General features: G+C 39.0%; 1 protein-coding gene across 1 annotated transcript in view; it reads right to left on the minus strand.

The window, feature by feature from the left end:
* Positions 1–7845: 7845 nt before the first annotated feature.
* Positions 7846–24647, minus strand: part of pgm1 (phosphoglucomutase 1) — a 42482-nt gene continuing 25680 nt past the window's right edge. Inside the window, exons 2-11 of the mRNA XM_003220147.4 lie at positions 23488–23650; positions 22379–22525; positions 21603–21728; positions 20490–20680; positions 19213–19367; positions 15859–15974; positions 14575–14710; positions 12597–12780; positions 9306–9440; positions 7846–8459 (exon numbers count right to left, since the gene is read on the minus strand). Of these exons, the coding sequence (XP_003220195.1) occupies positions 8370–8459; positions 9306–9440; positions 12597–12780; positions 14575–14710; positions 15859–15974; positions 19213–19367; positions 20490–20680; positions 21603–21728; positions 22379–22525; positions 23488–23650 (1443 nt within the window). The 3' untranslated portion in view covers positions 7846–8369. The remainder of the gene's footprint in view (positions 8460–9305; positions 9441–12596; positions 12781–14574; positions 14711–15858; positions 15975–19212; positions 19368–20489; positions 20681–21602; positions 21729–22378; positions 22526–23487; positions 23651–24647) is intronic.

Genomic DNA, 24647 nt, shown 5'->3' on the forward strand with positions numbered 1-24647 from the left:
GGAATAGAATGGGACTATTATTTCCCTCAATCTAGATATTATACTCCTATTAATGTAGCCTAAAAGCCATAGAACATTTAATTTCCAGCAAGCACATGTTTAATTCTGATTTTAATGCAGTGTAACTTAATTTTCTAACTTGTTTTCCTGTTGGTTTGTATTATGATGAGGCCTTTTAGATTGGAGATAAGCACTGGCAACAAAGCAATGATCATCAGTTTTTTCTTTGTGCACAAGAATACAATCTTCTACTGTTCCACTTTGCCAAAGGGGCTGCTGTGTGGGGTAGCACTAATCATAAAGCCACAACAATAGTGGAGCAGCTGTAACCACAAGGGTCCAGATGGGTATGTGACTTGAACACAGCTGTGGCCAAACTGTGACTCAGAGGATAGGTTTTCTTATGGTTACATGCAGCCGGACACAATTTAAATGGGTTCAAATGGCAAAGATCAAGCTCTTAAGGTGCATCTATATTGTAGAATTAATACAGTTTACACCATGTTAACTGCCATGGGTCAATGCTGTGGAATCCTGGGCATTTTAATTTGGTGGGGCATCAGCATTCTTTGACAGAAAAGACTGAAGACCTTTTAGAATCATAGAATCATAGAATTGTAGAGTTGGAAGAGACCTCGCGGGCCATCCAGTCCAATCCTCTGCAAGAAGCAGGAAAATCTCATTCAAAGCACCCCTGACATGTGGCCATCCAACCTCTGCTTAAAAGCCTCCAAAGAAGGAGCCTCCACCACTGTCCGGGGCAAAGAGTTCCACTGCCAAACAGCTCTCACAGTGAGGAAATTCTTCCTGATGTTCAGACGGAATCTCCTTTCCTGTAGCTTGAAGCCATTGTTCCGCGTCCTAGTCTGCAGGGCAACAGAAAACAAGCTTGCTCTCTCCTCCCTATGACTTCCCCTCACATATTTGTACATGCCTCTCATCATGTCTCCTCTCAGTCTTCTCTTCTGCAGGCTAAACATGCCCAGTTCTTTAAGCCGTTCCTCATAGGGCTTGTTCTCCAGACCCTTGATCATTTTAGTTGCCCTCCTCTGGACGCTTTCCAGCTTGTCAACATCTCCTTTCAACTGCGGTGCCCAGAATTGGACACAGTATTCCAGGTGTGGCCTGACCAAGGCAGAATAGAGGGGTAGCATGATTTCCCTGGATCTAGATGCTATACCCCTATTTATGCAAGGCAAAATCCCATTGGCTTTTTTCGTCGCCGCATCACATTGTAGGCTCATGTTTAACTTGTTGTCCATGAGGACTCCAAGGTCTTTTTCACACATACTGCTGTTGAGTCAGGCATCATCCTCCATTCTGTAGCTTTGCATTCAATTTTTTCTGCCGAAGTGAAGTATCTTGCATTTGTCCCTGCTGAACTTCATTTTGTTAGTTTCGGCCCATCTCTCTAATCTGTTAAGATCGTTTTGAATTCTGCTCCTGTCTTCTGGAGTGTTAGCTATCTCTCCCAGTTTGGTGTCGTCTGCAAACTTGATGATCGTGCCTTCTAACCCTTCGTCTAAGTCGTTAATAAAGATGTTGAACAGAACCGGGCCCAGGATGGAACCCTGCAGCACTCCACTCGTGACTTCTTTCCAAGATGAAGAAGATGCATTGCTGAGCACCCTTTGGGTTCGTTCGCTTAACCAATTATAGATCCACCTAACCGTAGTTTTGTCTAGCCCACATTTGACTAGCTTGTTTGTCAGAAGGTCATGGGGGACCTCGTCGAAGGCCTTACTGAAATCCAGATAGGCTACATCCACGGCATTCCCCGCATCTACCCAGCTTGTAACTCTATCAAAAAAAGAGATCAGATTAGTCTGGCATGATTTGTTTTTGGTAAATCCGTGTTGACTTTTAGCAATTACCACATTTGTTTCTAAGTGTTTGCAGACCACTTCCTTAATGATCTTTTCCAGAATCTTGCCTGGTATCGACGTGAGGCTGGCCGGACAGTAATTGTTTGGATCGTCCTTTTTTCCCTTCTTGAAGATAGGGACCACATTTGCCCTCCTCCAATCTGCTGGGACTTCTCCTGTTTTCCAAGACCTCTCAAAAATGATTGCCATTGGTTCCGAAATAACTTCCGCTAGTTCCTTCAATACTCTTGGGTGTGGTTGATCCGGCCCTGGAGACTTAAATTCATTTAGAGCAGCCAGGTATTCCTGGATGATTTCTTTCCCTATTTGGGGTTGGATTTCCCCCAATCCTTCATCCACTCCATGTTGCTGAGGTTGAGGCTAGCTTTCTTTTTGTGAGAAGACTGAGGCAAAGAAGGCATTAAATAGTTCTGCCTTTTCCCTATTCCCTGTCAGAATTTCCCCATCTTCTCCTCGCAGAGGCCCTATCGCCTCCTTGTTCTTCCTTTTCCTACCGACGTAAGCAAAGAAGCCCTTTTTATTGTTTTTAATGTCTCTGGCAAGCCTGAGCTCATTTTGCACTTTGGCCTTGCTAACCGTTTCCCGACAGGAGTTGGCTATTCGTTTGAATTCTTCTTTGGTGATTTCTCCCTTTTTCCACTTCTTGCGCATGTCTTTTTTTGAGTCTTAGACCAGTTAGAAGTTCTTTGGACATCCATTCTGGCTTCTTTGCACTTGTCTTGTTTTTATTCTTTGTTGGCACTGTTTGTATTTGTGCCTTGAGTATTTCACTTTTGAAAAACTCCCCTCCATCCTTGACTCCCTTGTCTTTTAGTATTGGCGTCCATGGAATGCCGCTCAGTATTTAGCATTTTAAAACTACATGATACCATGATTCCACAGCATTTAGCCATGGCAGTAAAGTGTCACAAACTGTATTAAGTCAGTGGTATGCATGCACCCTTAGTTTACTTTAGATCCTAATGTATGGATGGCTTATCTAGCCTTCTCTGGAAATAGAAGCGGGCTGTGGCGCAGCCTGGAGAGCAGCTGCAATCAATCACTGCAATGAATCACTCTGACCAGGAGGTCGTGAGTTCGAGGCCTGCTCGGAGCCTATGTTTGTTTGTCTTTGTTCTGTGTTAAAAGGCATTGAATGTTTGTCTATATGTGTAATGTGATCCGCCCTGAGTCCCCTTCGGGGTGAGAAGGGGACTCCCCATTCCCCTCTCCATTGGCTCCATATTATTATTATTATTATTAGTAGTAGTAGTAGTAGTAGTAGTAGTATTCTTATTATTATTTTCTGGTCCCCACTAGGACCCCCCTTCCCCTCTCCATTGGCTCCATATTATTCTTATTCTTATTCTTATTAATTTTCTGTTCACCCCAAAGATCCCCCATTCCCCTCTGCATTGGCCCCATATTATTATTATTATTATTATTATTATTATTATTATTATTATTATTATTATTATTATTATTGTCTCCTCACCCCAAAGATCTCCCCCATTCCCCTTCCCCTCTCCATTGGCCCATTATTATTATTATTATTATTATTATTATTATTATTATTATTATTATTATTGTCTCCTCACCCCAAAGTCCCCCCATTTCCCCTTCCCTGTCCATTGGCCCCCATTTCCACTGTGTTCAAGGACACCCCTATTATTTTCTCACCCCCAAAGAGACCTTCCAATTTCCCCTCATCGCCTCAGAATTGTTTGGAGGTGGCGTCAAGGCCTAGTCATGTCCTCGGAGCCAGAATTGTTTTGAGGCTTAGTCGAGGCCTACTCACGGCCTCGGAGCCTTCCGTCACGTAGATGGGCAGGGAACCCTTCGCTCTCCCCCTCCCCCTCCTCCCACAGGGCCACGAGGCCCGCAGTTTGCTAGGCCACCTTGGTCTCCAAGAGAGTAAACCGCTGCTTTTGCCGTCCTCTCTGTGTCCTCGGGTAATGTGGATGGAGGATGGTGGTGAAGATGGCGGCGGCGCGGAAACAGGCGAGCGAACGCTGGAGCATGTTGGAGGGGGCGGGGGAGTGTGTGGCTCATGCGCTGCATCCTGCTTCGCGCAGGCGCAGATGGGCTTTTCTTGTTTTTTGGTTTTTTTGGGCCATGGTTCCATCCTTGATGTTTGGTTTTGTTGTCGGAACCTAGTAGCAAGGATGGTGGGTTGTATTGCCAAGTTTTGTGGTTCTGGGTCATGTAGTTTCGTTGTCTACTTTCAGGTAAAAAGTCCAGAAGCTTTTTATATATATAGATTACATTTAAAGTCTAGGGTCCTTATTTGGATGACCCTTCTGAAAGTGGGAACATTTCTCCTAATGGAGTAGTAGAGCTCTCCAAAGAGAGGTAGCCTTGGGTTTTTTCTCAATTCCATTTCAAACATCCCAGTTATGAAAGAGTTTCCCCTCTTTGTCATATAGTTGCATTGTCTATATTTTCAAATCTACAAATCAGAAAATATTTGGAATTTGCGGGAGGGGGGTCTGGATGGATGGAGGACAATTGTGCATCCCTGATTCAACCTTCAAGAGGCCTTTACAGGCAACCAAATATGGTCAATCATTCTCTCAGCAACCTGTTACAGAAATGAGAAGAGGAAGAAAAAGGGAGAAAGAATAGAGGAGTGGCTAAAGAATGGGCCATACAATTTTTTGCTTCTGGTTGCAGCCCTGAATGATTTCTCTTCTGTGGGAATGTGGCCCTTTACAGATTTTTTCCCCTCACATCTCATTTAGATTCTTGGTTCTTTTTGTATATATCCATGTTGTGTACCCTGCCACACTGACTGAGTTTTGCACATTTTTTTCTGCACTGTAGAATTTTTTGAAAAGATTTTTTGGAAAAAAAAGATAAGTACCTAAATTGTGAAGAGAGCACTATCTGTTCAGAATGAGATGGAGGAAGCTTATTCAGATATATAGGGTATAGGAATCCACCTATGCACCTTCTATATATAAATGCAAGGAAGAAATCTAGGGTGATGGGGCAAGATCTGTGTATTGAGATATGGCCTGGATCTACACTACCCAATATCCCAGGATCTGATCCCAGAGTATCTGCTTATCCCAGATTATCTGGCAGTGTAGACTCATATAATCCAGTTCAAAGCAGATAACCTGGGATCAGATATTGGGATATATGACAATGTAAATCCAGCCTAGAATAGGAGTAAGCAACTGTGGCAGCTCTGGAGGAAACCTAGAATTCCCCAAGTAGACTACAAAAAGGTGAATGTAAATCTTTGATGCTAGCTGAAGGAAGCCTCACAAACTATGTAAAACATAAATTGTGGCACCAGGAATAGCACTTCATCCTCTTTCTTTGTATCCAGGGAATCTGGAGGTGTCGGGGTCACTGATACTTTGAAACCATTTATCTACTCTTTAGGTGGATCTTATTCTCAGGCAAGGATTGTAATTAAACTGGTCTCACCTGTTTCATCATCAAAACATCAAAATAATGGCACAAAGACAGTTTTACATGGATCACAGTGACCTCTACAGCCCATGAATTGTAGTTGCACCAAATACATTTATTTTTCATGGGAGGCAAAGATGGATCTGTTAGTCTTTTCATAAAAGCTGGGGGAGAGGGGAGTGGCTCTTAATTGCCCATATAAAATACCAGTCTTGTTTGAGAGCCTAAAACAAGGCTCCACATGCTCTTCAATTTCACACTACAGAGTTATAGCACCTTGACTACTCTAAATCCATCCCGTGAAAGCTCAACATTTCCAGTTTAGGGAGGGATTCTAATGCCAGAGAACTCTAATGCCGCACCAAACTACAAATCCCAGCATTCTATAATATGTTGCCACAGCAGTCAAAGTGGAGCCAAAATGCCTAAAAAGCCTGAAAGCATTAGACCTCATATGATCTTGGAAACTAAGACCCCATCTACACTGTCATATGATGCATTTTCATAGTGCAGTTTAGCTGCATTATGTGGCAGTGTAGACTCATGTAATGCAGTTAAATTGCATTGTATGACAACGTAGACTCGTGCAATACAGTTAAACTGCATTGTATGACAGTGTAGACTCATGTAATGTAGTTCAATGCAGTTAAACTGCATTGTATGGCAGTGTAGATAGGGGCTAAGTAGGGTCACTTGGTTAGTGCTTGGATGGAAGACTGCCAATGGATACTATGTGCTGTGCACTATATTTCAGAAGACGGATCTGCAAAACCTCCTCTTGAGTATTCCTTACCTATGAAAACCCTATGAAATTCACAAGGTGGCTATAAATCAACTTGAACATACGTACACTAAGTGCTATATCTGTGCAGTTCAAGAGGATCCACCATTATTTCACTGCAAACTATCCAAACTACGGCAACCTCCTCCATCTCATACGATTTTCTTAAGCAAAAGTACATCGCAATAAATTTTTGTGTAACTTTCTTTCAAACATACCTACAAACCTACAGGATTTCCAGATTCTGAAAAGATATGATTTATATGTTGTTACTGAGGGGTTTTATTGATGTTAGCAGGACTCAGTTCTGGGGAAACAGGTTTATAAGTGACTTACAAGTTTATAGTCGACTCAGAGCAGGAACGAAGCACCCAGATGGATATAGTTTGATCCCAGTAGGCTCAGCATACATTTAGAAAGGATATCCTTTGGTGCCACTCACTGCTACAATCTAGACAAGGGCATTTTTATTGTTTTAATGAACAAATGGCAGTCCTTGCTGCTGATATTTGGAGTGAAAATGATCATTCAGTATTAAGATTTGAAATTGTGTCACAGGATAGAGAGAAGAGCAACTATTTCTCTCCTTCAAGGGACTTGGTATTTGGAATCTGTCACGTACAATTATGAGTTGAGTTTTCACATAAAAGGAGTAACAGAGTAGAAGACATCCAAGATGAATTTAAAGGCTTCATTACATGCTCCATCTGGATTCCTTTGACAATGGGGATTCTGCTTGCAGCATGATTAGCTTTGGAAAAGTCACAGCAGCGCTTTTCTTTAATGGTTCTTGACATTTGTAGAAAAATAGTACGATGTAGTTTATTGGACTTCTGTTAGTGAGAAAGTGCAAGCAAGTTGATGATGTAGATCCTAGAAACCTTAGAGCAATGATTTCCAATTCAAATATTTTGGACCTTACTCCCATTATCCTTAACCATGCTGACAGGGAAGCTTCCGGGAGTTCAAACTTTAACCATCTGGAGGTCTGAAAGTTGAGAATTTGTGCCTTAGAGAAATTAAAAACTAAGGTATTGCACTTCTCCACCAAGAATATGAGAGTGGGCTGACCTCTACCATATCCATGTTCTCAACAAAAAAATATTTTTGTTTCCAAATTCCCTCTAAGGAGCATGGGGGCATTTTAGCCATATTTGGGGGACTTATTAGACTGCTTTGGACCCAAAAAAGGCCTTTTTAAGAACAGGAAGTGAGCTAAAGTCACCTTCTGTTTCAGAAAAGCCTTCTCCAGATTTCCTTTATCTCACTTTCTCCTCCACTTCCTGCATGGAGTGGACATAGTTTTTGAAACATATCCCAGTATATACGGGTAGTCCCCAAGTTACAAACAAGATAGGTTTTGTTGGTTTGCTCTTAAGTTGAATTTGTATGTTAAGTTGGAACAGGTACATTTTTAAGTGCAACTCCAGCCAAATACATACATATATATTAGCTTTGGATAGCATAGGGAAGGGTGAACACCTTTGTGATGTTTGTTTTGCTGTCTGTGCCCCTGCTCAGAAGATTTCACCTCACTTTCTATCCCTATGATAATTTGATTTTGAAATATTTGGCTTGTTGTGGAAACAAGGATTGGTGAGAAAACGTCAGTGGAGACATCTTTTTCCCATGATATCTCTTACAGGAATGAACCCTTTCTAGGGATAGATTTCTCTCTCTTTCTGTTGTCTCACCTGTTTTTCTAACCAAGAGTCATGGATGTTTGTAATGGGGATTGCCTGTATACCGTCTCCAATTAAAAACATTATCATTCCATAGTGCCAATGGTTCATTTTATTTTAATATCTTGTAATGCTTGTGTTTGTGGTGAATTCTGTGCAAGAGTGGCAGTGGGGTCTTGGTACAAAGACTATGGCACAGAGTCCAACTGAAAGAGACATTCCACAGTGACAGGGAAGAGACCATTATTCACACTGGTTGTAAGGAAAATCTACCCATTACCTTCCCAAAAATGCCTTTGTGCAGAAGCAATTCAGAGACACTCTTGAGAAAGAGTTAACACCATCTCAGAACTGCAAATGCAAAAGGCAGCTTATATTAAATAAGTACTATGCACATATTAGAAAAGTAACGAGATGACATTAACGGGACAATGTATATTGGCATACGAAGAGTATAAACTCTTTCAAATGTCACATCTATCCTTTTATCACTTGTTGGTGCTTTTGATTACAGTGTTAGCATTTTAGGAGTTAAAACCGCAACAGAAAAGAAGGCTAGCTGATTCCAATTGACAGTGGCCAATCACTCGTCAACTCAAACGGCTTCAAGTTCTGTATTTATGTGATAACGGTGGGACCAGTGCGACCAGTTCTTTCATGAAGCTGCGAAAGCTTCAGTGCGATGGAGATGAGAGGAGCCAACATGACCTGTAACAAAGGGAAGAAAAGGGAGAAAACTGAGGAGAATCAAAAGACCCTGGTCAAAATTCCTTTCATGTTTATTATTTTTATGCATTGAAAATTTCTCATTAGCTCTGTACAGATGGATACAACTAGAAATCTAGCACTCGAAGCACTATAATCATATGGTGATGGCATCTAGGAATCATAGAAGTAATGATTTTGTGCAAAACACAAGCTTCTACCTCCTCCAGTTATGTCTTGAAACCTTTGAAAGCACAGATTAGATAGAATATGCTTGAAAGGCTATATCTGGAGTTAGAGCAATTTTAATATTTTGCATGCTTCAAAATAACTCCAACTATGTCTTTTAGCCCCGGTGGCGAAATGTGTTAAAGCACTGAGCTGGAGACCGAAAGGTCCCATGTTCAATCCCCGGGAGCAGCGTGTGACTGTCTTTCCCTTTCCCTTTCAAGAACACTATGTACTACTGTTTTGACTTTCAGAGTATGTAATGTAAACTGATCTGAATAACAGGTCCGTTTTTCAATTTTTATAAAATGCCTTTGGATTCAAGACAAAGGATACTATTATTTTGTAATTAATATATAGCAAGCATAGTATCTCAGTGCTTCATAGTTATCTTCCAAGGGGTGTATTAAGATAATTCTGGGTTTATTTCAGAAGGAGGGAGTTCAACATTCAAAATGCCTTTTCCAGGGGGTCCTTTTACAAATCCTTATTAACTACTCTGACAACTAAATTCTTTGCCTTCTATAGCATATGGAACTTTTTGTCTCATTTCAACGGAGAACAAGATTCTCAAGAAGAATGAAAAAGAATGAAATTAGAAGCTCAGTAACAGAAACCTACCTGTGGGTCTTCATATATTTTGGGTGCATCTTTTTCATAGCTATCAATGTACAGTCGTACCGTTGCCCCAGCACTTCCTGTGCCACTTAGTCGAAAGATGATACGAGAGCCATCCGTAAAGATGAGCCTCAGACCCTGAAAATAATGAAACAGCCGATGTATTGATTTCCTGGAAGGCCCCTTCTCAGTAAACCTTTCTGAATGTGCAAACAAGAAAGAGCTAAACAACTAACTCAATAACTGTTTATGGAAGTTCTCCAACTACCACATTTGATGGTGGTTACCATATATTCTCATCCTCATGTATAAGTAAAGGGCAGGTTTTGTGGGCAAAATTATGGATTCTGATATAACTCATAGTTAAGTCGAGGGTCATTCTGTGTACAGAGAAAAGTGCCAGTGCTTCAGGGGACCAATCTCCCATTATTATTATTATTATTATTATTATTATTATTATTATTATTTGACACAAAGACATAGTATGACACAGCAAATGAGATATATATGCTGGATTTCATATTACAAAATCACAAGTCAAACACTTCCCAAGTGTTTAGGACTGTGTGATGTATTTTCGGATTGTGCGGATTGTTGTTGTTATTATTATTATTATTATTATTGTATTCATTTTTATCCCACTCCCCCCCCCCCCCCACGGGTGGGAACCTTGGCTGCTGCCACCATTTATCCACCCAGTTATTCGAAAAGGGCAGAAATGGCACCATGGCAGAGAAAGTAAAGGAGTTTGGTGTTTCGGTGAAGTTCTCCTGAAACAAACTAATCTCTCGCTTTTCACCACTCTACTCAGAGATGGTTCCTATCTATCTATCTGTCTGTCTGTCTGTCTGTCTATCTACCTATCTATCTAAGTTAAGACCTCTGTCTTAAACTGTCTTAAACTGACCTGTGAATAAGTAAGTTGATTCAGCTTTTTGGGGTTGATTTTTTGACTTAAATTTCTAGACTTAACGGTACTATCCTCAATAGGAGAACTTGAGTCCCAAATTCTAATTTTACTGAATAAAGCTACAGATATCCCAGCATAGGATTTCATTTATATCCAAACTAATGTATTAGATAGATTTCCATATTTTGCATAGAATTCTGCATCAGGCATAGGAGTCTGATAGGAACAGATATAATTCAGCTTGGCATATGTTTTGGCGAGACATAAACTGAGTGAATACCCATGTATGCGATAGTTTTATTTAAACTAAACGACAGAGTAAAAGTCATCACTAAGATAATCTTCACTTCTGTTTTTCAGGTTTGCCCAGATCTTGGTGCCTACAGATAATGCACCATATGTATATGTATGTATGTGTGTGTGGGTTAGAACATACCATTGGCAGAAATATATAATGAATCTAGTTATTAATTTCTTTTTAAAAGGGAAACTGAATTATCAGGTGCTGCAAATTTACAGCTTAATGAGATGATGTCCTGCCTGAACCTTGTGAATGGGCAGAATAGCTCTGAAGGGAGAATGTTTCAAGCAGAATACAAAAATAAAATTTGCTGCCACTTTTCCAAAGCTGCAAATTAAAATATAGTGGGCCCTCCAGATCCATGGATGGCAAATAGCATGGATTGTCATGCCCCATATTATTAAATAGCAACAATGTGTGTATGTTTATGTCAGTGCGTCCACATGCAACATGTCACCGCCATTTTAAGTATAAGCCATGAGGATTTACAGTCAGTAGAAATTGCAGATTGGGAAGATACACTGTAATTAAAAATGGAAGGCTTGACATTCTGAATATACAATCAAACAAATGTTGCAGAGAGCAGGCCCTATCAAAAGGCATAATGGAGCAGCTGGCTGAGATGGAGTATTTAGGAACCATGGAGAACATCAAGTTATTAATTATATAATTTATTAGGATTGCATTTTTACTACCAAAAGGAACATCTTGTGATTTTGTAGTTATTATTTTAAATTTTCTGCCAACATATATTAAGCAATTAAGGAGGCTGTGTGCTTTAACTCTGGTCATGCTTGTAGGATCTGAATAATCTGTAGGTCTATTTCCAGCAGCAAAACCTATTAGGCTAGCCGCGAGGCTATGTGCGGTAAGAAGGGGAAACACTATTAAATGTCAGTGGATCATAATCAGCTACTCGTGTTTGCTATGGACTTGCCATGAACCAAGTGGTGTGGATGTATCAAAGGCTGAAAAGATACCTTTGTTTACAGCCAGAAAATGCTGGAAAGGGGATACACAAAAACAGATCTCAACAGCATTAAGGGCAAAAAAACCCCCAAAAAAACAACAACCCTGACATGAGGCAAAATAGGGCATAGAGGGAAAAAAGGAAAAAAGAAAGCAAATGGGGAAATTGAGAGATAAAATCCCCAGACATGGCACAACCAAAGAGGGTGAAAAAACCAGCCATGAGCTCACTAGCAGCTTCTCACTCTTTTCATTTAGAAAGGTGTAGTGGTTTGGGTGGTGTTGGGCCAGGGCTCTGGAGTGTTTGAAATCCTGATCTGTCATGATGCTCTCTTACCTTGGTAAGTTCTACAGCCTCAGAGGAAGGCAAAGGCAAGCTCCCTCTGAACAAAACTTGCCAAGAAAACCCCGTGATAGGTTTACCTTAGGGTCACCATAAGTCAGGAATGACTTGGAGCCACACAACAACAAACCAGGAGTCTGAATTAATGACAGCAGGTCAATATTTGATTCCTACATAAGTTCAATCAAGAATCAGTATTACAAACATTATGTAGAACAATCCCTTTAGCATACTGAAACCAACTAGTTTCTCAGCTGAAACAAACTGTTTTTTTCAGGGAAGCTTTGAAGTGCATATGCCTTCACCCTGAATAATCTCTTATCAGTTCCACAAACAGCTAAGCTTGTCACACATCCCCAAGCTCCCAACTATCTTTGTTCCCTTTATTTTACATATTACAGAAAGACTCTTTGGAGATACGGTGTTAACAGGGTCTCATGGCACTCAAATTCAGCTTCCTAATAGAAGTAACAAAACAGTAAGGGTCCTAATTTTGGCAATATAAAGCTTAGCCGAACAGTCTTTTATAGTTATGGTAAGGATAGAAAAGGGTTTCAAGACCTATTGGACTAAAGTGGCATGGCATAATTTGGTTGAAAATGATAAAATGGGATTAATTTATAAAGTTACAGTTTAAAAAAGCACTATGCATGTGTGTAAGGATATCACCATTAAATAGACTTGCATTGTGTCAGTGGTGTCACAACAACAGTAATATCAGAACACATTTTTCAAACTACTTCTACCTACAATGTACCATAATTTTGTTACCTGGTTCCTTGAGATGCTTCCATCCACAGGATCACTGTACTCAAAGTTATCTGCTTTCTCCACTGTGTATGACTTATCACCCGCTGACAGCTGCTTCCCCACAAAGGAACGGTCAAAGAACATTGTTTCTAGATCCTTCATCATCTTGTTAGCACCATCAGCATCCACTTCTTCATAGTCATATCTAGAAGCAGCAACCAGGAAGAGTTACTAAGACAAAGATTGATGTTTTTGTACAAAATTACTGAGACTTTTTTTATATAATGAAACTCCTTAAAGAATGTCTACCTAATTTGATTGTTTTAACCTCTTTACTTTATTTAGCAGTTTAGATGAAGCTCTGGAGCTTTTGCTCAATGCGTTTTCAAGGCTTACACAATGCTCAGACATAATGGGAAAAGAGAAATGAAAAGCTCAGATTATTAATTTTAATATAAGTGAAATGATAAAAGATATTGCACAAGATTTAGAGATGGGCAGGCTTAAATATGTGGGGTAAGGTAAGCACAATTAAAATTTATGTTATACTAATAATTGTTTGTTATTTGTGGGATTCCTCTACTTCTGCCTTGCAAGTATTTTTTAAAAAACTACATGCACTGCTAAGATTGGGGGGATGTCATCTCCTCATAGAATTGTCAATGATAAAGATGCAAATCTAATCCAAGATGGAATGAGTTTTTTGCATCCTACTGACTGCTAAAACATTAATATTGTTGCTGGAAAGGTAATTTTTATTCATCTGTGAGCTAACGAAGGGAACTTCTAGCAATGCTTATAACATTTGAAAGAATGCAGTATAGACAAAATTTACAAATGGACTTAATTATGGACATTTATAAAAACTTATAACCAAAGTGAAATAAGAAAGTGCAAAAGCTGGGTTGCACTTCAACATAAAAAACCAAGATTATAGCAACCAGACTGATAGATAACTGGCACATAGAGGGAGAAAACGTGGAGCAGTGAAATACTTTGTATTTCTAGGCACAAAGATTACTGCTGATGCAGACTGCAGCCAGAACATCAGAAGACGTTAACTTCTTGGAAGGAGAGCAATGATGATAAAATAGTGAAGGTAGTAGAGTCATCACACAAAGGTCCACATAGTTAAAACAATGGTATTCCCTGTAGTAACCTATGGATGCGAACGCTGGGCCATAAGGAAGGCTGAGCGAAGGAAGATAGACGCTTTTGAACTGTGGTGTTGGAGGAAAATTCTGAGAGTGCCTTGGACCACAAGAAGATCCAACCAGTCCATACTCCAGGAAATAATGCCTGACTGCTGATTGGAGGGAAGGATATTACAGGCAAAGATGAAGTACTTTGGCCACATAATGAGAAGACAAGAAAGCTTGGAGAAGACAATGATGCTGGGGAAAATGGAAGGAAAAGGGAAGAGGTGCTGACCAAGGGCAAGGTGGATGGATGTTATCCTTGAAGTGACTGGCTTGACTTTGAAGGAGCTGGAGGTGGCGTTGGCCAACAGGGAGCTCTGTCATGGCCTGGTCCATGAGGTCACAAAGACTCAGAAGTGACTGAACAAATAAACAACAAAATGGTTAGTGTGGATATCCCCCCTTTGATCTTCTTGATTTCCTGATTTTGTTATAGTGGAACATTATTGTATTTAACCAAGATGTCTTTTGAATGCAAATAAATTTAATTTAAAATGATGGATGAAAATGGCAAACACCTGGAGATATCTGCATAAGATCATTCTTTTTATTTTTCATAGATGTGTGCAATATTTTACTTTAGAAGAAACTAGTAAAGGGAAAGATATGTATATATGGTATAATAGGTTCTTAACACTGGTATGCAGTTTGTATTTCTAAATTACTAGCACCACTGCAAATAACACCATAGTTGTTTGTTTCTCCACAGTTGACTTGAAACACCTGTTAATTCTGTTCTATTCTGTGTATTAATATAAAAAAACATATAAACTTCATTGAAGCCATTATTATGACCCCACCTTGTGAAGAAGTTTCGCCCATATTTTTGCCAGTGGTCTTTCAGGATCTCCTCTACACTCTGTTTGCGGACAGCTATGATTGAGAGCCATGCCAAGACAGCCCAGAGTCCATCTTTTTCACGGATGTGATCTGAACCTGCAGCAGACAAAAATCACAAGTGAATAAGAGAAAACAACTTGATGAAATACAAGTTCATGGCTCAGCTTAATTGTACTTTGTTAGTTTGAGTTTCGTGTACCCGCAACGGTTGCCTTTATGTACAACTTTTCTATACTGCTCAGATGATCTCTATTTTCCTTTTCTCCACACTTCGGGAAAAATGAAAAGAGGGAATTGGCATCATCTCAAAAATTTATTTCAGAAAATCATATGGGAACTACATTACAGTGTGGGTGAAGTGAAAGACCCAAGTGTGAGATCCAAATTACTAGAACGCTTTAGTGTAAACTCTTATTACTAGCATGGCAATCTCTCCATCTGATGGAAATTCCTCCATCCATGGAAACTACACTAATAGTGATCTGGTTGAACCTTAGCACATATTTCCTATAAAACCAGATAGCCTAGAATACAAAACAAGAAATAAGGACAAGGAGACTAGGCCAGCTGTATTCCAGAGCAACCTCACTTTACGTGAACCTTTAGACATTCTTAATAGCTGACTATTTTTTATAATACAGAAAGTATTCCTGAAGAAGAGTGAAGCCACTATATTATCATCTTGAAAGCCTGTCTCCTGCCCTTTGTCTTTTCCCTGTGACTCTGGATGCCTAAGGAGCTAAACTACTGAGATTACAAGTTCAATTAATTATTATCAAATTATTCAAGTTAAGAGTGCATTTTAAAACCCACAAGTTGTGTCATTATTGTTGTGTGAATGCACACTGTCCTGAGTTATTAAGTCAGAGTAATTACCAGAGTTTGTTGTTTCTAGCAAGCAATACTTTTGTTTTTCCATTAACGGGGCAAATAAGGATGCCATTATTTTAACTGGTGAGAGAGATCTGACATGAGAAGCTTTCAGGGCATAACTGCTCTAGGTATCCTCAGAATTTGAAAAAGTATTTTCAGACGTCAATCCCCAGATTCCCACAGCAGCATGGGCACTGCAGTCAACAGGAGCTTAGATCAACATTTGACATACATTTTATACTGCTTGATTGCTTCAAGTGTGTTGTATTTCATCTGGTAGATTATTGTTGGTTATTTTTACTTGCGTTTCAGAAGCCAGAATGTGGTATGAATGAAAGGTAAACCATTAGACATGTAGAATGTATCCTTACCAGTACCAAAACTCTCCTCTCCACACAGAGAAAGTTTGTTTGCATCCATGAGATTTCCAAAGAACTTCCAACCTGTTGGTGTTTCATATAATGCAATCTTTGTAGCTTTGGCTACCCTGCAAAAGACAAAATGAGTGTAGCCAATCCATGATTTACTGGGAAAACATGTCAGTGCTGATATGACTTTAGTAGAGAATAATGTTCTTGATATTATTAACAAGTTCTGTACTTTGTGAACTTAATCTTTGTATACATTAATGGTCATCCAGCATAACACACATGCAATAACATCCTGCAGAAACTTACTGATAGTGCATGGGGTGCAGACCCAAAATTAATAAGAACATCAGTCCTGGCCTTGTCTTATGCAACTGCTGAGTATGCCTGCCCCGTCTGGCATAAATCTGCCCACACGAAGCAGGTGAATTTAGCACTGAATGAAACATGTAGAATAATTACAGGATGTCTTAAACCTACACCTGCTGACAGACTTTATACGCTACTGGCATTGCCCCCCCCCCCCCCCGATGTGTGATGGGAATTTGCTGCCAACTGCAAGAGAAATAAGGCTGAATACTGTGAAAGCCACCCGCTGTATGTCTATCTGCTTTCCTCCCAGTAGACTTAAATCAAGGAAAAATTTCATGAGAACCACCACCCCTTTTAACGTTCCTCCAGCAACAGCAAAAAATATCCCTATGGGCAGAAAAAATCTGGAATTTCCAACTGGATGCCCCCAGGAGTGTCTTCCTCCAGGGGCAAACCAAGAATGGGAAACTTGGAAGTCCCTGAACAGACTCAGAAGTCGTGTTGGCAGATCAAAAGACAACCTGGCAAAATGGCACTACCTAGAAGAATCCTACACTGTGTGTGATTGTGGAGCAGAACAAACAACTTAGCATCTGTGTGCTTGCCCACAATGTCCTGCTTCATGCATAGAGGAAAACAATGCAGTGGCCGTTGCTCGTTTATGGTCTAAAATTATTTAGCTGCTTGTACTCTCTTTATTTTATAAGTTTTATACTCATTTATTTATGCAATGCTTTTTACACAAAATAAATTAAAAAATCAAACAGCAACATTTCTCACTTGCCCCATAGATTTATTTAGTTACTGAATTTATACCCTTCCTTTCTTCCTTTCCCCTCGCTCAGCATTCAAGGCCTTTGTACCTTTCAAGCAGATGGGAGAAGGGAAAAATGGACAATCAAATTTGTAATAAAATAATCAACAATATGACTGGCAGACTTTGATAGATCAATGGATATTTTGAAATGGAAGCAGAGTTTTCATAAACATTTCAGATCATACCGCTTTTAGGAATGCACATTTACTGGATTCAAGCCATCATCTAAGGAGCGAAAGTAATCAGATTTCAACATTTTGGAGAACACTGCCCAGCAAGGTCAGGTCCCAAAGGACTACACAGCCTGATCTATGGGCTGAAAAGGGCCTCTTTGGACTTTCTTTCCTAAGTAAAAGCCACTCATGTTACATGACAGGACGCTTTTGAAACCGGAGACAAATCTCAAAAGCTGTTTTGTTTGGCAAGAAGAGAAAAAAAAGTCAAAATCTCATTAGGTAAGTCCAGGCTCTTCCATCCAATATTTGGCCTATTATTAATTTTTCAACTTATTTTTTAACTTTCTTATGAAGGTATATATTTACATGTACACACTTTTACTCTCAATCAACAAACTGGCTGCTGACATGGCTGACAATATGAATTACAATAGAACTAATAAAAGGAAGTTAAAGCATCAATTCTTCACAGTACAGGCTGAAAGAATTCCAACCAGCTGTTTAAAAAAAAAGACCCGCAGATATCACTCCAAAAGGAAGGAGGATGCATTGAAAGAGGAAGGTTGTAAGTATCCTACTAAATCTAAGTAGTGAGTTAATCAGCCAAATCACCAGTTAGTGAGTTCCACAGATGGAATAGTATCAACAAAGAAACCACATGCTCTTCTTCAGTAGGGTCTCCAAAATACAAGGAAGGTAAGATGAGAATATTACTCCCTCAAATAAGAATTTAACACCCCCATGACATTTTCCTTCAGTGACTACATTTGTAGCATTGAGCAATGAACATTTCAATTGGGCATTTAGAAATACAGTTTAGATATCCAAGGACGGGAGGTGTGGGAGGCAAAATTATCACTGAAATAATTTCAGATATAAAAATTCTAAGTGCCTCATTCCCAGAAATGCTAGAAGTTCATTTCATGTAGAGGAGCAGACTTTAAATTTGAGTGCCCATTGTCCTCATCCTATCTCACCCTTTGCTGTGTTGAAATACAGGGTTAATGCAACAGGGGTGGCATGAGGTGAGGTGAGGTGAGGCCATAAACTACTCAACTACTTGAGCAGGAATTGGACCCTATATTTTCATGCTTAGTATTGGAAACTAGAAGCAATTCCTACCCTAGACTAATGGATTACAATAATGTTTTGATATGGCAGAGATGGACAAACTGACTAGGCTTAAACAATTGGCAGATCCTTCCAAATTTGAGAAAGAATTGCAGGCTTTTATTGACTATTTAAAAGAAAAAAAGAAAATGAAAATATTGGGTGTTTTACAGCATTAAAGGAAAATTAGCAGTACAGGGATGTAGGAATAACAAGAAAAGAAAAAATAGAGAATTTAGTGACAAGAATAAGAGGATCCCCAATTATATCCAAGGGATCCTGGAAAGTTTATCTACCAGAGATAACAAAACCCCTTTTTGTATTAGATAACAATGGAAGAAGATGAAGATGTAAGGTGTTAAAAATGCCCCTGTTCAATATCAACTCTTGTACCCTTCCCCATTCCTTGTAATAAAAATTATATGGAGAAAAAAAGATGACCATGTGATTCCCAGTCCTGGTTTATATAATGAGCGGCACTTTAAAGTTTGAGATAAAATAGAATCCCGCCCCCCAATATCTGTGGGGTTATGTTCCCAGTCTTTACATGGATACTCAAAAGCATGGATAATAGCAAACTATTGAAATGAAGGACTTCTGATCCAAAAATATCATATATTTGTGCTGGAGGACCTAGAAAATACATAGAAATGACATATTTTGTTGCATGTGGATAAACAAAATTGTGTATACTAGTCCCAACCATACTGGGATCAAACTGTTTTATGAAATCAATTCATTTCACTGAACAGAGATTACTTTGATTTCTGTTATTCCACACTCCAGATCTTAGACAACATCCCCCCTCGCCCCTCCCCAAAACCATAAATGATGTGAGAATATAAGTGTCCATATATCCCTTTGACTCACCCACAATTAAAGAGCAAAATCAATTAAAGTCAAAGACTTAAAAAGAAAGAAATTTGACCTTTTAGTTCCTACCTGTCAATTGCACCACTTGTGGGCATGCTTCGGGCAAATCCTCGAACTCCTGTTTGTTGAAAGTAAGGAATACTAAAAATATTTGCAGCAATTACAGCTACGGAATCTGAGGGATTCACAAAGAATCCATGTTTTCCAAGAATCATGTTGCGATCCTAATGAAGACAGAGGCAAAACATATTTTTTAGCTTGGCAATACAGCTAGGCATTAACTGTAAACTTCCTGAAAACTCAGCTGAGTCTAAAAGATTGAAGTCACTGGGACTTGCTTGTGGAAAGACAATGAATGGTGTAGTTCTAGGACTGCATACAAGTGCAATTTAATTGAATACTATCATACAATGATGGAGGTAGTAGATGCAAAAGAAAAACTGGGCATCTGCAGATGTTATATTTATATAAAAGGTAAAGGTTTCTCCTTGACATTAAGTCTAGTCAAGTCCGACTCTGGGGAACATTTCTAACCCAAGAGTCGGTGGTGCCCATAGACACCTCCAAAGTTATGTGGCTGGCATGACTGCATGGAGTGTCGTTACCTTCCCACCGGAGCGGTACCTATTGATCAACTCACATTTGCATGTTTTCAAACTGCTAGGTTGGCAAAAGTTATTTGTATAGATTATTTCAGTAGTATTATTAGGGGGAGAACCCAATGGACACATATGTTGGATGTTATAGTGATTATTTTGAATAGTGTATGATTGACATTACTATCCCTCCGGAAAATGAAGAACATTAAACAAAACATATGACTGTGAATACATATTTTCATAGGTGCTCAAGAATCTCAGCTATCTTTTTAAAAAGCTTTATTTTGTGGCGATAGTGTTGAGCTGAGATGTCAACTTTTTTTTTAACATTGTGGTCACCTTTGACCAGGGTGGGGAACTTTTGGCTGTACAGTTATTTTTTACTATAACATTCATTATTTTTTAATATTAGACATGAGGACAGAATGTACTGAGAGATGAAGTCCAAAAAATCTGGAAGGACACTGACGGGAGACAACCTGCCATAACTTCTAGTATGTTGATCATAATTCTTTCCGGTTTTGCTAATAAAAACATACAAACTACAACTTTCTGAAGTGATATTCAGCACTGAATATGTTTCCTTCACAGCTCTGAAAAGTTCAATGTAAATTCAGTTTGTTTTTACCTAGAGTTCCAGCTATTTATGAAAGCATGAACTGTTTGTAGTTCCAGATGTAAGCAAGAACTGTGCTTTCATTTAAAAAGGGCAGGAGAGGGGAGGACTAGAAGGATAGAGAAACGTACCCCATCTCCATCAAAAGCTGCTCCAAAATCATACTCTCCTGTCTTCATAGTCTGAACGAGATCAGCAGCGTAAGTGAGGTTTGGATCAGGATGGTGTCCACCGAAGTCCTCAAGAGGGATACAGTTCACGGCTGAATTTGCTGGGGCTCCAAGCTCTTCACAGAGGATCTTTTTTACATAAGGACCAACAACTGATTCAGCAATGCATGGACAAAGGAACAGATAGGTGTAAATTACTAACTTAAAAAATCAATCACAATTTAGCTTTTGCTATAAAATCTTTGATTATTTAGGAATGTTTGATTATTTGATTTTTAATGAAAGTTATCAATAGGCTTCTCACAAGTTTTTCCAATATACATTGAAGTATTAATTCCTCAGATTGATGAAGAGAAAAGAATTCAACAGCAAAGGAGCTCCTCCATGTTTGCAGGGGCTGGGATCCAGGACCCCCATGAAAGTGGAAAAATAGTGAATTTCTTTTACTTGAGATAAAATTCCTTTTTCTAGGTATTTCAAGGTCCTTTAGCATAACCCTATGGTCATTTTCCATTGGAAATTCATCATAGAATTGCAGTGGAAGACTGACAAATGCCTAGATATGTGTTCTCTTCAAGCATGATTGTAAGATCAACATTCAGTGGTCCATAGAGTCATACTGGAGGACCTAGAGCAGTGGTTCTCAACCTGTGGGTCCCCAGATGTTTTGGCTTTCAACTCCCAGAAATCCTAGCTGCTGATAAACTGGCTGGGACTTCTGAGAGTTATAGGCCAAAACACTTGGGGACCTACAGGTTGAGAACCAGTGACCTAAAGATTCCTAAAGAGAACATATGAATCAAATCTGTGAATGATCAAATCCAGAAAAGTTAAATCTGCAAATGCAGAGAGCTAACTGTATTTCAATTCAAGGAATTTGTGTGCTGGTAAGTCCTGCTAACACTTTTAAACTATTGCAATAATAATATGAATCATGACATCAACCACTGGGATTTGTTTCCAAAGAAGTGGAAGAAGGACTATAATATAAATCCCCTTTTTTCAAAATAAATATATATATAATCAAATAGTTTCAAAGTGCAGTAGCTGCATTTCTTAATTTATCTTGCATACCTCCATGCATAGCATCTATTCGAATCTTTAGATGGTTTTGACCCGAGAGTAACTCCTTTAGTGCACTAAAATCAAAAATATTTCTCAACATGTTGCCATAAGCTTCTACCGAATCCACAATTTCAACTGGAAAATAAAAAGGAAAGAAGTTACTATCTGAACAAACATTAAACAAAAACAGATACTCAAGTAAGTGCCCTGACCGTCTTTTAATAAAGATAAAAAGAAAATAATTTTGTCTATAAATGGCATTCATTTTGAATACTGCTACCTGTCACCTATCACTTTATTGTTTTGTAGAGAAAAAAGAACACATGCAAAAACTTCAACAAACAGCCACTACCCTTCTTCAATATTTCCAATGTTGTTAATTGCTAATATGACCTTAAAAGAAAATAAATGTAAATATAAAATTTAGTCATAGCAGTTTAAGTAACAGTTTATAAAATGCCAACCTTTCTGCCTAAAAAAGTTCTATTGATATTTGGGGAAATAATTTATACTTTCAGTTAAATAAGGAGCAACAGGAAGGGTAAACATTTGCAAATCATTAAATGTTTAAAACAGGAAATGATTAGGCATAAAAGGATAACCCCTGCATCTTTAATACTGTTGCTTTTAAGGGAACTGTGACTGTTAAAAGTTTCCTGTCCTCTTTTGCATCTGGCCACCCTACAAAATATCCGAATTGCTAGTTACATCAGCAGGATTATTATTGTGGAAAGTAATATCCAATTACGGTAATTAATATAAAAAAGAAAACAGATTTTGCTTACCTGTAAATGGTTTAAATTTATTTTCTAAATCAAACTGCTGTTTCCCAATGGTACTGAGGTCGACATTTAAATCTGGGCATATAGCATACTCTTCAATAGTTTTGCTAATCTGGAAAATTTTGTCAGTAATGCCTTCAGGGGCGGGTCCTAGTAGGAAAAAGCAGGTATTAATGACAGAACACTTGAGGCCAAGTTAGCTTTGAAAGGTATACAGTGAAAGTGTGACCCTGGGAAAAAAAGTTAGAAAGGAGAAGATTTTATATTGGTATTTTTAATCTTAATATAAAACTCTGCTGTTGTCAAAAATCAAATTTGCAAAATCCCATGATACAAGTACAAGTACATTTGTGTGAGTGGGGGAACACAGACACCTTGGAAATCCAAATGGACAGTTCACTTTCATTATGAACTGAGGACAGTATCTGGAAAAATAACTTTTCTGGACTAAGACTCCCAAAATGTCCTAATTATATATGAAATATCCCAATTATTTCACATGCTGTCATTTTAGGTTCCAGAAACATCACCTTCTGCACTGGAGAAACACGTGTTCACAATATACATACTTTCCATGTTACTGTATGGCAGTTTCCCATATGGGGTGAGCCTAGTCATTAGTCAATGATGAGGCATAATGGGAGTGAAGGTTCATCAACATCTGTAGGGCCACACATTATTCCCCCACTGTTACTCACCTCCCGAGGATGGGGCTACCATGTGAATGTTCAAAGGGAAGTAGCATATTTGGGGGCTGGGTGTGGGTGTATCACATGTGCCTGTTTTGCCCAGTACTTCCCCTTCTTTGCTCAGTTTCTAGGTTCACCAGATCAACTCTCTAGTAACTTCCAGCAACAGTTGTTCATTTCAATAGGGTTTGCAATTATCCACGGTTTCCTGTTCCCGCTGTAAATTCAGGAATATATTTCTGATACAGATATGGGGGTTGTACTGTATACATACATATATATCTGTACAATCTAACCTCCACTTTTACAGGGGTTGAGGCATAGCTCCCACATTATAGTGGGAAAACTAGATGAGGCATTGTAGCTGTGGTTCCCGGTGGGAAGTAATCCAGGGTGAGAGGTGAGGTACAGGGTCAAAATTACCTCCATTTGAAATGTTGTATTTGATACCAAAATCTCCATTAGGTCCACCTGGGTTGTGACTTGCTGTCAGAATGATACCACCAATTGCTTTTATTTTTCTAATAATACAGGAGACAGCTGGAGTAGAGAGAATTCCATTTTGACCAATTACTAGACGACCAATCTAAAATCAGAATGGAAAGGAAAACTCATAAAATCTCTTATAAGAAAAATATAGCAAAGTATCAGAAAATATAGCAGAATATAGCATTTAAGCATTTTTTAAAAAGTAGTTCTGGTACTAATCCTTCCTTAGATTCTTAGGATCTTAAGCAATCTCTGGGATAATGACCTCCCTGAAATTCAGATGCTGCTAATGTCAGAATAATTTGCAGCACAGCAGTAGTTGCATGGAATCAGTGGAACGCAGAACGAAGTGACACCCAGAGACGTTAGTAAAACTATATACAAAGTTTTACTGTAAGCAGTAATAATCAAGACAAACAGGCTTGCAGACAGTGGACACGGGACTTAACACCTAGGCAGACAGCACTCAACACAGAACAGAACTGAACTCAATCAGCAATGCACAAACACCTGTGTCTGGACACTCCTCCCTGGTTCCAGCCACACATCAAGGTCATCAGAGCTTCTTAGTAATTAACTCTTTCCAGACTATAGTACACTCTGGATGATGCAATCAGTATGCAATACAAGCAAGACACAAATTGCATTTAAACACTATCAATACACAAATCCCACATTAACAGCTAACACATCTTTAGGATAAAGATCAAATACTGAATATGTGTCATCGATAGTACTTAGCTATTACTAGTCTGATTTGAAGATGAATTAATATATTTGCTACATTTGTACCTAATCTTTCCTCCAATGAAATCAAAGTGGCATACATGACACTGATGGTCCCCACTTTCTTCTTACAGCAAAAACTGTAGATTATGCTTGGTGTGAATGGCTCAAGGTCAGTAAGTTGGCTTAGTAAGGACCAGACCAGTGGTTCTCAACCTGTGGGTCCCCAGATGTTTTGACCTACAACTCCCAGAAATCCCAGCCAGTTTACCAGCTGTTAGAATTTCTGGGAATTGAAGGCCAAAACATTTGGGGACCCACAGGTTGAGAACTACTGGACTAGACCCTGATTCACTGAGTCGCAGCCC

This window comes from Anolis carolinensis, chromosome 4 (assembly GCF_035594765.1).
Source record: "Anolis carolinensis isolate JA03-04 chromosome 4, rAnoCar3.1.pri, whole genome shotgun sequence".
Classification (NCBI taxonomy): domain Eukaryota; kingdom Metazoa; phylum Chordata; class Lepidosauria; order Squamata; family Dactyloidae; genus Anolis; species Anolis carolinensis.